The sequence below is a fragment of the Arvicola amphibius genome, chromosome 4 (assembly GCF_903992535.2).
Source record: "Arvicola amphibius chromosome 4, mArvAmp1.2, whole genome shotgun sequence".
Lineage (NCBI taxonomy): Eukaryota > Metazoa > Chordata > Mammalia > Rodentia > Cricetidae > Arvicola > Arvicola amphibius.
Window position 1 is genome coordinate 90,731,551 of NC_052050.1, and position 11,922 is coordinate 90,743,472.

Sequence of the window (11,922 nt, forward strand, 5' to 3'; positions counted from 1 at the left end):
AGAAATACTGAAAAATAGAAAGACAGCTTTGTCCCAAATTGCCCAATGTCTCCCACTGTTTTTAGAGCAAATCCCAATTTCTAGCATGGTGGTGGGCTATTGCCCAACTCTGAATCCTGGCCTCCATCTGCCTCCTCAGAGTCCTGCCCCCAATGGTCTAGTGCTTCTGTAAAATGCAGATCGCCTGAGTTGATACCTCTTCCTACAGGCCTGTGCCTAAGGGTCTATATTTCCATACTCTATACATGGCTTTCACCAGTTCGGAAATAAAATTTATTCCAGTGACTGGGTTTTCCCCATCTTCACCCCTGGTCAAAGGCCAAAGAGGCCAGGGACAGAAGCTTGTTCCTTGTGCTCAGTGCCGGAAGCAGCGCTTGGAGCAGGGTATCACTGTACAAATATTTGCAGATGAATGAATGAACACATGGAGGCAGGGGAAGAAACTCTTCCTGTGATGACCCAGGCTTTTAAGTCAAGTTCTTGAGGAGGTGCTGGTGGTGGCAGAAGATTGAAAAATTTAGCGTCATCTCCACTCAACTACACAGAGTTCGAAGTTAGCTCAAGTCACATGAGATCTTGTCTCAAAAAAAAAAAAAAAAGGAATACCTGAGGCTGAAATAGGCATAATAACTTTTTATTTCCAGGTTTTAGGTTGGGGACCCGCCCGCTGACTCTCCTAAGGTTGCGGCCCCAATTACTAGGGCAAAGGTCGACCCTAGCCCCAGGCGCTGTCTGGTCCGTGAGACCACGCCCCGCCGCGCGTTGCCAAGGCACCCAGAAGCGTCTGGGTGGGCGCGTCCTACGGCAGAAAGGCCCAAAACTTGGCCGCTGGTTAGGGTGTGAACCGAGCGATGGGGGCGACGCGAGAAGCATCTCGGACCTCGTCTCAGCCCGAGTTCTCAGCGGGGCCGCAGCGCACCTCCCACAACCCACTACACTTCTGCTGGAGGAAGCCCGAGCGCCACCATGGACCACGCGCGCCAGGCCCGCGGCGGGCAACCAGGCGCAAGAGCACCAGTCGAGCCCGAGCCTCATCCCCCTGTGCCGCCTCGGCCCGCGCCTCCCGCCCCGCCTCCTCCCGCGCCCAGGCCTCCCACTCCGCCCCGACCGGGACCGCCGCCTCGGCCCCCAGCCCCGCCCCGTCGCCAGGCTCCGCCTCCCGCCCCAGCCTGAGCCCAGCCCCGGGCCGCCGTTCCGGCTCCTGCCGCCGCGCGCTGGCAGTGGCGTGCGCGCTGGCCTGGCCGACCTTCCGGAACCTCTCCTGGCCCCGCCGTCCGTACGCCGGCAAGATGGCGGCGCCCAGCGGACCCGCGGGCTTCTCTCGCAGCGGTCTCTTCTCCTTCCTGCCCGGCGGCGCGCGCTCCCAGATGACCGACGACGACTTGGTGACTGACGCGCGGGGCCGGGGCGCAGGGCATAGAGACGCCGCCGCCTCCGCCTCGGCCCCGCAAGGTTTGGAGCACGGGAAGCGGCCGTGCCGGGCCTGTGTGGACTTCAAGTCGTGGATGCGGACCCAGCAGAAGGTGCAGATGCCCCACCTGGCCACCCGGTCGCGGTCCCCCGCCCCACACCGGGTTTCTCAGGGTTGGCTATGCCTAAACACGTCCATCCCCCTCACCCACACACACCATTAGGCTCGAACTTTGAGCTTTCAGCCACCGGCTGGCCGGATCGATTTAGTGGGCTGCCAACTGAAAAAGGGAGCATTCTTGTTAATTTTATTTTTTTGGTGATACTGGGAATCCGAACCCAAGTCCTCTGGCGTGCAACGCAAACAGTATGCCACTGGGTTGGAATTTTATGGGCTTTTGGTTGGGGAAGAATGAACTGACCCTTAGTCGGCCTACTTCTGCAGCGGGACATCAAGTTTAGGGAGGATTGTCCACAGGATCGGGAGGAACTGGGTCGCCACACCTGGGCTTTCCTCCACACGCTGGCCGCCTATTACCCGGACATGCCCACCCCAGAACAGCAGCAAGATATGGCCCAGTTCATACATATATTTTCCAAGTTTTACCCCTGCGAGGAGTGTGCGGAAGACATAAGGAAGAGGTAAGTGTGCCGTATCTCTGCCAGTAAGGCCCCTGATGGGGGTCTGGCAGATGTCATAAAAATGGGCCTAGGGCGCCTTTAATCCCAGCACTCGGGAGGCAGAGGCAGGCGGATCTCTGTGAGTTCGAGGCCAGCCTGGTCTACAAGAGCTAGTTCCAGGCCAGGCTCTAAAAAAAAAGCTGCAGAGAAACCCTGTCTCGAAAAACCAAAAAAAAAAAAAAAAAAAAAAAATGGGCCTAGGGAAATGGTTGCAGAAGTGACAGGTTGCAGGAGAGGGGCCACCAAAAGGGATGTTGGTTCATGGGAGCATTCTCCTTTCTCCTCAAAAATCCCAGTTCTGTGGATCGTTAGCCTTGAGGTTTTTAGGAAGGGCTAAGATTCCACCTTGCCTAACTTCCCTAATCCCTTAGCGTGGTTACTGATTTAAAAAAACCGGGAATGAGCCGGGCGGTGGTGGCGCACGCCTTTAATTCCAGCACTCGGGAGGCTGAGGCAGGCGGATCTCTGTGAGTTCGAGGCCAGCCTGGTCTACAAGAGCTAGTTCCAGGACAGGCTCCAAAGCTACAGAGAAACCCTGTCTCGAAAAACCAAAAAAAAAAAAAAAAAAAAAAAAAAAGCTGCAGAGAAACCCTGTCTCGAAAAAAAAAAAAAAAAACCGGGAATGAACTGGGTGGTGGTGGCACACGCCTTTAATCCCAGCACTCTGGAAGCAGAGAAAGGTGTTTCTCTGAGAGGCCAGTCTGGTCTTTAAAGTGAGTTCAAGGACAGAGCCAGGGCTACACAGTCAAACCCTGTCTCAAAACAAACAAACAGGAATGAAATAACCTACCACTCTCAATGGCTTAACCCGAATTTCTAGGTTGGATCTGTTGGGCAGTTGCACTTGTTATTTGAAGCCTGGACAGTTAGGAATGAGGGTGATCTCTTGCTAACTGGGCCCATGGTGCTATGAAACTAAACACTCTCTTGTGCCAGGCCCCACCTGTCTCTGCTCTGCCTGAGGCTAGAGACCATGGTCCCTGATTGTTACAAGGTTGTAAAGTTGCCTGCCCTCTTGCCAAGGCAGGTGAATGAGTGAGCAGCCCTGGGAGTTGCCCAAGCCCGGGAGACTCAACCCTGCTCATCATCAGCTTGGAACACGAATGCATTCCCAAGTTTAATTCCTAGCAGCGCCCCAGCTCCCTATCCCCAGGCACTGGCAAGGACAGAGTCAACACCTCCTTACCGTCTTCCTGTGCTTCTCTCACAAAGGATAGGCAGGAACCCGCCAGACACAAGCACTCGGGTCTCCTTCAGCCAATGGCTGTGCCGTCTGCACAATGAGGTGAATCAGAAGCTGGGCAAGCCTGACTTTGACTGCTCAAGAGTAGACGAGCGATGGCGTGACGGCTGGAAGGACGGCTCCTGTGACTAGAAGATTGTCGGCAGAGTGTGTGGGGCGTCTGGCCAGGATCCATAGGCAACCTGGCTAGAGAGGGAGGGACAGCCTATTGATTAAAATGCATCTGAGCCAAAGCTTTTTTTTGGTGGGGTGGGGAAGGTAGGGTCCCTAAGACATTGCCAATGGGAACCCTACCCAATGGGAACCCTACCCACAAGATTGAGAAGTGGAGGTATCCACTGTGGCCTCCTCAGCTAAGGCGCCATGGGACTGAAGATGAGAGAGGCATCTATCTACAGGCTGCCCCGTATCCTTTATAATGCAGCCTCTTGCCCATTACACAGTTGGGACATGGCTGCCTGCAGAACTATGACCCTGGCAGCTCTGTGTCATTTCACTGAGCTGTCTACTCTGTACTCTGTTCCCAGCTCTAGGAGGGCTCTTCTCTGAGGGTGTGCCCACCATACTGCCCACTGCCTGCCTGGCACATGTTCTTCCACAGCTGTGACATGCCTGTCAGCAGATGATTCTGAGTATCTGCTTCCTTAAGAGTTTGAGACCAAAATAAAATGAAGTGACTTAGGGCCTGGTCTTTGTGTGCTTTGTACTGATGGACAGGCCTGCTTTTGCTTTTCTCTGGTTGGACCATTTTGTACTGGCAGAAGTCACTATGGAGCAGCTGAGAAAAGCTCTTCATGAAGTCAGAATTCCAGGGTGAGAAGCTGAAGATGACAAATGGGGAGTGGCCAGAGTGTTGGCAGCTAGGAATTTGGGGTTCATTGGAATTCAGAATGCTGAGTCTGTACCCTCCAGCTGGGCTTCTCTGGATCTGCTCAGTTTAGTCTGTCCTTCAGCGAGGCTCCCAACTAGAGCATCCCAGCAGCAGTGCATAAAGATACTATTCTTTCCTGTGTCGGCCCTTCTGTGGGTGAGGACTAGCTGGGTATGACTTCCTTGTGCTGGCTGTTTCTCAGCACCCATGTAGTGACTTCAGTCCCAGGGGATCCAATACCATGGGTACCAGGTACAAAAGCCCATACAGAAATACATACAGGGTAAACACTCAAAACATGTTTTTTTAAAAATATTTATTCATTATGTATACAATATTCTCTCTGTGTGTATGACTGCAGGCCAGAAGAGGGCACCAGACCCCATTACAGATGGTTGTAAGCCACCATGTGGTTGCTGGGAATTGAACTCAGGATCTTTGGAAGAGCAGGTAATGCTCTTAACCTCTGAGCCATCTCTCCAGCCCCACTCAAAACATGTTTATTTGTTGTCTGTGTCTATTGGTTCCCCCTCCCTGCTTCTGTGTAGCCCTGGCTGGTCTAGAACTCTCTGTAGACCAGGCCTGCCTTGAACTCACAGAGGTCCACCTGCCTCTGCCTCCTGAATGATGGGATTAAAGGTGTGCACCACCACTGCCTGGTTCAGAACACATTACAAAAAGAAGAAAAAAAAAGCCAGGTGTGGTGACACACATGCCTTTGCCTTCAGCACCAGCACTCAGAGTGCAGAGGTGGTCAGATCTCTGTGAAGTTTGAGGCCAGTTTGGTCTACATACTGAGATTCAGGTCAGCCAGGACTACATAGATCCTGCCTTAAAACAAGAGAGGGAAAACCAATAACTCAATTGATTTATTTTTAAAAAACTCAAAACCTTCATTTTGTCCCTGTTCACAGGGCATCCAGGTCAAGACAAGTGAAGCTGTAGTGTAAAGGAAGGTTATGGTATGAGCTGTCAGTGGTCAGCACATAGAGAGGCAACACAGAATACAAGCCCAGCATGGTGGCGCACACCTTTAATCCCAGCGCCACATAGTGAGACCCTGTCAACAGAGGGATCGCAAGCCTATAGATCTGGCAAATGGACAGGAAAGGGCTTTCAAGAAAAGGCTCATGATGGCTAGGGATGTAGCTCTGAGGGGAAATGCTTGCCTGGCATGCATAATACCCCCAGTTCTATTCCCAGCAACAGGAAAATAAGAAGGCTGTGAGATAGACATTAGAGGTGTGTGAGCTGTGTGTATGCATGAGGAGAATCAAGCTCGATTCTGAAATGGCAGGCAGAGGTGCCTGGCCAGATGCAGGATAGGGGATTAATTATATTGCAGGTACTGAGGGAAAAGGGGAGGGAGAGGAACTAGAAATAGATGGGGAACAGCCTGAATTTGCTGCTAAGGGGAACAGAAGTGTGACCAAAAGCTGTTTATTTGGTGATATTAGGAATTTAATCTGAGATACCCAGCCCATGCATGCTAGGCAGGTATTCTGCCACTGGGCTATACACTCAGCCCAAGAACTGTTTTTCAAAAAATGTGCTGCATTTTTTTTTCTGAGTGTGGATAAAAATGATAGAGGAAAAGGGGGAATGGATGATAACACAGATCTGCCCACAGCTAAAATGGGATTCAAGGTATCAGGGAGTTGACCAAACTGGTGGGCTGCACCTGCTCTGTTCACCTGTGTCTCAGAAACAACTGGTTTCCTAGGGACCTTCCCTCTGAAGAATGAACAACAGGTCACAGTAAAGTGCTTGGCACTGCACAGTCTTAATGTGTGTAAACTTTGCTTCTATCTGGTTCTGTTCCCAGGGAAGACAGAGACAGACAACTGGGGGCTTAGCCATGGTCTTCTACTACACCCCGCTTCTGCCATGACCATGAAGGTAGACTCCTTCAGTCTCCTACCAGCCTGGCAATGGAAGCATGAAGTGGGTCTGTGGGATTCCCAGCCAGGGTAACTAGGTAGCATCTGGAACAAGATCGCATCTCTGTTGCTTCTCCCCCTCCTTGAACTCAGGATTAAATAGCTACAGATCAATCCTGGAGACTAGAGATGGAGACAGTCTATGGAAAACATGACCCAACTAGAGGAAAAGAACAGAGATGTTCAACCTTCACCCCTGCTGGCCACAGTGGTCTCTGCCTCCCAGACAAGTGTCCCTGAAGGTAAATGCTACTCTTCTCACCCGACCCTGTTAGGAAGGTACAAGGAGAAGTCAGAATGCAGTGGGGATGTGAGCGCAGCAATACAAGTGTGTACCACATCTCTGAGCTGAAATTTTCTTCTTTCTCAGTCAGAGGTCAAGAGGCTTCTTTCCTTACATGTTCTTTGATTTTCTTTCTATGGTGATGAAAGGGCTAATGAGAAAGGCCCCCAGTCTTTGAGACTAGGGACTGGGGGCTGGTTGTCTTTCCCTGAATGCAAAGGGCAAGATGCTAGGCCTCAGTTTTCCCTTATATACTCACCAAAAAGCCCTCCTGGTCTGAGAAGACGTTGATGATGTGCTCGTCCTTCTGTCAGTGATCTTGGCCATGACAAAATCTGAGTTCAGTCCTTACCTTCTCTTGCCCACCTCTAAACCCCATGAGGACCTCGCTTTGTCTTTCCAGAGAATGTCCCCATCTCTGACTCTGTCATGCAGGGGACAGTGAGCAGAAAGGACGCCGGGCAGGGCTTAGGTCCCCGGCGCGTGGACCCTGTCGGGGGCGCTGGCTCGGCCCCGCCCCGCGCGCCCCCGTCGCAGCCGACGCGCGCTCCCGGGAGGCGGCGGCAGCGGCAGCATCCGTAGCATCAGCAGCCTCAGCAGCAGCCCCGGGCGGTCTCGGGCAGGGTAGACCGGCTGGACAAACGGACAGAAGGCACAGGTCCTGCCATGGAGGGAGCCTCCTTCGGCGCGGGCCGTGCGGGAGCTGCCTTCGATCCCGTGAGCTTCGCCAAGCGGCCCCAGACCCTGTTGCGGGTCGTGTCCTGGGTAAGTGGCCCCAAAGCAGGCCCCTTCCTGGTCCCCCATCTCTCCTAGCATCCCTGTCTCCTACCCTCACCCGCCCCCTGCGCATAGCCCCTCACTCTCCTCTTGGTCGGCCCCTCCCCCCCCGACCGCAGGTTGGGGTGACGTCACATAGCTAGGCGCACCCACCTGCGGGCGGGGGAAGGGCCGGCTGTTACCCATAGACCTTGAGAGGTCACCGCTGGTCTCCCCCTGCCCTCAATTCCTCTTAAGGTCTAATCCAGTCCCCTTCCTCAGCATTCTCTTCATTTTTCAGGTTCCCAAAACCTGGAAGTGGGCATAAGGTTGCGGATGTGGTTCTCCCAGGGGTTCAGGGACTAAATTCCAGATGGGAAAGGGGGCATGGGAGCACAGTTCCTTCCTTTGCTGGATCATAAATTCACCAGGTTCATTTAAAGGGAGATGGGCCTTCCTAGACCCCTTAGGTCTCAGTTGAGGAGGGCAAGGGGGCTCCTGGCTAGTGTAGTTAGAAGGGGCTCATCTGAGGAGACTTCCCGGAAATGGCATGGAAGCTGCAGACTAGGGGTAATTTATCCCACTGAGCATGGTTTGCCTGTCCTAACCCCTAGGGCAGAAGATTTAGGAGAGGGGTGCCAAGTTCTGAATTTTGTCCAGCTGACACTCGTCTAATTTCCATGCCTGTCTTGGAGGAGGGCGGTTCCCAGGGTGGGGCATCCCCTCCCCACAAGATCTGGTGGACTGAAGCAAGACTCTTCTGGTCCTGACTTGTGCGTTGTTCTCAAGGGACTTGTCCATGCTGTGGCATTTTCCATGGAGTTTGGGTGGGAAAGGAGTGAAATATGATCTGAGACTAGAGGACATTTATTTCTTGGAAACACAGGACTGCCTAGACTTAGTGTGTGCTTCCATCCTGCCTCGGAGAACTGGTGGGCAGGAGGTACTGAAGTCAGACTAAACCTTGGAAGGCAGTGGTCACCAGGCACTGGTGGCGCTCGCCTTTAATCCCAGCACTCTGGAGGCAGAGGCAGGCGGATCTCAGTGAGTTCGAGGCCAGCCTGGTCTACAAAACGAGTTCCAGGACAGCCAGGACTGTTTCACAGAGAAACCCTGTTTCAGATAACCAAAAAGAAAAAAGGTCAGTGGTCAACTTTAGAGAGCCCAGTGTTCTAAAGCTTTAGAATCAATGCTCTTAACTGATTTTTTTTTTTTTTGAGACAGGGTTTCTCTGTAGCTTTTGGAGCCTGTCCTGGAACTTGCTCTGTAGACCAGGCTGCCCTCAAACTCTGATATCTGCCTGTCTCTGCCTCCCGGGTGCTGGGATTAAAAACGTGCACCACCACCACCACCCAGCTTTGACTGATATTTTTAACTGGTTACTCACAGGGGTCATTTCTGGTGTCCACTATTGCTAGTGGATACTCTTGGACCCAGCATTCCTAGCCAGGTCAGTTTACTTCATGTGGTACGCTAAGGAGCAGACACGCAGCTCCCATATGCAGAGGTCCAGTTCAGAAGGGGAAAGGCTGGCATACTTGCATATTTCCCTAGACAGCTGCCCCTTGGCTTTACCCTCAACAGTGCCCTGGCCTCCCACAAGCCCAGAAGTCACCCATATGACTGGCTCCTGTCTTCACACTTTTAAGTTAACTCTGGGAGGCTATAGGTTCCAAGACCTGCAGAGGAGCCAAGGAGCTATGGCTCTTAGCAGTCATATGACCGACTTCACCATGGGAACTCTAATATGCCTCCTCTCAAGGGGATAGGAAGAGTGGTGTCTCACATATTTTATGTTTGAGTGTTTTCCTGCATGTATGTCTGTGCACCATGTGTGTGTTTGGTACTGGCAGAGGCCAGAGAGGACATCGGATTCCCTGTCACCGAGTTACAGACTTGAGCTTCCACATGGGTGCTGGGAATCAAACCCTGGTTCTTAAGGATAACCTAGCCAGTGCTTTTAACTATTGAGCCATCTCATTTGAGCTCTGTATTATTGTTTTATTAGTGTCTTAGGTCGCCAAATCTATCTTCCTCTGATCCTTCTTACTCCACCTCTCGAGTATTGCGATTACATACAGTATTACCTCCATGCAAACCTATGCAAAGTAGTGGTTTTAGCTACTCTGTAAATGCTTCTTTCTTTTTCTTTCTTTATAGACCAGGTTGACCTCGAACTCGAGATCTGCCTGTCTCTGCCTCCTGAGTGCTAGCATTAAAGGCGTGTGCCACCCCACCCAGCTTCTTTATTTTCAATAATTACTCAATATGCAAAAGGATGGTAAGCTGGTTCGATGCTGTAGGAGAACTCTGGGACAGGCACAGAGACTTGGGGCTTTTGACAGGGGCAACAGATGCCTCTGGCAGTGGCATGAGGAGGCCTCATAGCCCTAAACGCTGCCTGCTGCTGGCAGGTTTTCTCTATTGCTGTGTTCGGGCCCATAGTCAACGAAGGCTATGTAAACGCGGACAGCGGTCCAGAGCTGCGTTGCGTCTTCAACGGAAACGCGGGCGCCTGTCGCTTCGGCGTCGTGCTGGGTCTCGGGGCTTTCATCGCCTGCGCTGCCTTCCTGCTGCTGGACGCGCGTTTTCAGCAGATCAGCAGCGTCCGAGACCGTCGCCGCGCTGTGCTTCTGGACCTGGGCTTCTCAGGTGGGCGGGGCCGGCGGTGAGAGGCGTGGCCTAATGAAGAGTGGGGTGGGGTGGGGCGGGACCTGGTGGGTTGAGCTGAAGGGGCGTGAAGAGGTACTGTCTGACTTAATTGCGGAGATCGGGGTGGGGGGGGGGGCGGCGTGACTGGTCCTTTAAGAAATTGGACCGGGCATGGGGACTCCCGTGGGGCTACTTCCGGGGAAGGTAGCAGGTTTCCAGATGCGCCTCAGGATTTTGAGCTCGTAGGACCCAACCACCTAGAGGTACGGAGGGAACCCTGTGTTGGGAGCGCCGGGGGTCTCAGGGATCATGGCTAGCACAGTGAAAGGAATGTCTGACGCAAGGAGCAAGGGTGGGCTGCGAAGGGGCGGGTTCTTGGAGGTCATGTAAACAGGGATTTAACGGTGAACCGGAGGGACCTTCTCTGAATGGTTCAACTAAACCACAGATCCTGGTGGTGGAACACCATCTGATCACCAGTCCCCACCTGCAGGGGTCTGGTCCTTCCTGTGGTTCGTAGGCTTCTGTTTCCTCACCAATCAGTGGCAGCGCACAGCGCCAGGACCAGGCACTGCACAGGCTGGGGACGCGGCGCGGGCCGCCATCGCGTTCAGCTTCTTCTCCATCCTCAGCTGGGTGAGTGCGGGTCTTGTGGGTAGTGGGGCCTGGAGTGTCTCTGGGTTTGCCCCAGCTGACCTTGGCTCTCTCATCCAGGTGGCACTCACCGTGAAGGCCCTGCAGCGGTTCCGCCTGGGCACCGATATGTCTCTGTTTGCCACAGATCAGCTAGGTGCTGGGGCTGCCCAGGCCTACCCAGGCTACCCAGTGGGCAGTGGTGTGGAGGGCACAGAAACATACCAGAGCCCGCCCTTCACCGAAACCCTGGACACCAGCCCCAAAGGGTACCAGGTGCCTGCCTACTAGTAGCTGTTAGGCTTCGGCCCGGGCTGGAAGGCCACCTCACCATCGTAGGCCTTGAGGCCTCCTGGGACCTTTCCTGAGTCCTACCGTCCCAGTGCCAAGGACAGAGAAAGTGGCCACTGTGGGTCTCTGGGACCAAGGGGAGTAGCCTCCCTAGGATTCCTGGACCATCCCCACAAAGTTTCCCCTAGTTAGAGGTCCCAGTTCTAAGGCCCTCTGAGAAGAAAACAGTACTGCCTGAAGTGGGCTGTCCTGGGAAGCATTCCTTTCATGGGCCAGCCAACCACGGGCTCACCTGTCCACTCTAGGGTCAGAAGTCCAGTGGCCTTCCAGGGCAGGGTGCAAGGGCTTCTGAGGACCAGGGAGAGGGAGCCTGTTTGCACCCTTAGGTGGGGTTATGGCCCTTGTTCCCAGTCCCATGTCTCTGTGGACAGTGACTGCCCTGGCTCCTATTATTGTGGTCCACCCTGTCCAGAGGCCCCCTCTACTTCCTCTTGCAGGATTCCCTAGAGCAGCTCAGCCCTGTCGGTATTGTGATTGTGATTAAGTCTTCAGGTTTCATCTCATAGTGCCCCCATCAGCTGCCCCTCTTTGTGTGGGTCCTGCCCAGGTGTGGGTGCTTCTGCCCAGGAAGGTATAGACAGCTGTGGGCCTGGGTACCCACTCTTCAGTAAGGCCTTCCGTAGGGAAGAGTGAGACAGCTGGGTACCTGGGTAGCAGGCAAGACAAGTCTCTTACAAGGTCTCATCTGCCCGGGGTGTTGCTGAAGGGTCATTCCTGTAAATGGCTTAACCTTGCTTCCTGAACCAATCCTCCCTATTCTATTGTCTGTTCCCTTTTAAGGCCCAGACCAGGTCCCTGTGCATAGCAGACTACTCATGCATTGCTTGAAGCTGGCTTTTCACATCAAGTCAAACCAAATGCGTTGCCATATCTCATTCTTCCAGACAAAATGCCTCCCTGTGGAGTTGCAGTTGATTGACAACCCTGTACGTTGTAGCATAGACCAATTATGTGGGTACTTAAGTGATCGTGTTTACAATTTTTGTATATATGGATCTATTTCTCTCTCTTCTGAAAGAACAATCCGTGATTGTGGATTTTCAGTGTCCCCTGTTATAACTGCAACTTCTTTACAATAAAGACTGTAAATGCATTGACCACA

General features: G+C 53.1%; 2 protein-coding genes across 6 annotated transcripts; both read left to right on the plus strand.

Annotated features, from left to right (window-relative positions):
* The first annotated feature begins 1,174 nt into the window (after nt 1-1,174).
* Gfer (growth factor, augmenter of liver regeneration) lies at nt 1,175-4,017 on the plus strand. 3 transcript variants are annotated; one of them, XM_038327971.2, is made up of 3 exons: nt 1,175-1,523; nt 1,856-2,052; nt 3,309-4,017. In XM_038327971.2, exons 1-3 carry the CDS (start codon nt 1,290-1,292, stop codon nt 3,373-3,375), a joined length of 498 nt encoding a protein of 165 aa, XP_038183899.1. In that variant the 5' UTR covers nt 1,175-1,289; the 3' UTR covers nt 3,376-4,017. The 3 variants fall into 3 exon arrangements, with proteins under 3 accessions (XP_038183899.1, XP_038183898.1, XP_038183897.1); XM_038327970.2 differs by having other exon boundaries at nt 1,177-1,523; nt 1,889-2,052; nt 3,304-4,017; XM_038327969.2 differs by having other exon boundaries at nt 1,179-1,523; nt 3,304-4,017.
* Nucleotides 4,018-4,153: 136 nt separating this feature from the next.
* Nucleotides 4,154-11,922, plus strand: Syngr3 (synaptogyrin 3). Of its 3 annotated transcripts, XM_042054994.1 has the most exons (6): nt 4,606-4,655; nt 6,031-6,104; nt 6,239-7,193; nt 9,599-9,836; nt 10,330-10,472; nt 10,551-11,922. In XM_042054994.1, exons 3-6 carry the CDS (start codon nt 7,095-7,097, stop codon nt 10,758-10,760), a joined length of 690 nt encoding a protein of 229 aa, XP_041910928.1. In that variant the 5' UTR covers nt 4,606-4,655; nt 6,031-6,104; nt 6,239-7,094; the 3' UTR covers nt 10,761-11,922. The 3 variants fall into 3 exon arrangements, with proteins under 3 accessions (XP_038183896.1, XP_038183894.2, XP_041910928.1); XM_038327968.1 differs by having other exon boundaries at nt 4,154-6,387; nt 6,832-7,193; XM_038327966.1 differs by having other exon boundaries at nt 4,154-6,387; nt 6,864-7,193.

Bases quoted from the DNA above. Each gene is read 5' to 3' on its own strand.
- Gfer (XM_038327969.2), top strand. From the start codon at position 1,290: ATGGCGGCGCCCAGCGGACCCGCGGGCTTCTCTCGCAGCGGTCTCTTC. The intron at 1,524-1,855 runs GTGCAGATGCCC...CTACTTCTGCAG, and splicing joins GGATGCGGACCCAGCAGAAG to CGGGACATCAAGTTTAGGGA. The intron at 2,053-3,303 runs GTAAGTGTGCCG...TCTCTCACAAAG, and splicing joins GCGGAAGACATAAGGAAGAG to GATAGGCAGGAACCCGCCAG.
- Syngr3 (XM_038327968.1), top strand. From the start codon at position 7,095: ATGGAGGGAGCCTCCTTCGGCGCGGGCCGTGCGGGAGCTGCCTTCGAT. The intron at 9,837-10,329 runs GTGGGCGGGGCC...CCCCACCTGCAG, and splicing joins TCTGGACCTGGGCTTCTCAG to GGGTCTGGTCCTTCCTGTGG. The intron at 10,473-10,550 runs GTGAGTGCGGGT...TCTCTCATCCAG, and splicing joins TCTTCTCCATCCTCAGCTGG to GTGGCACTCACCGTGAAGGC.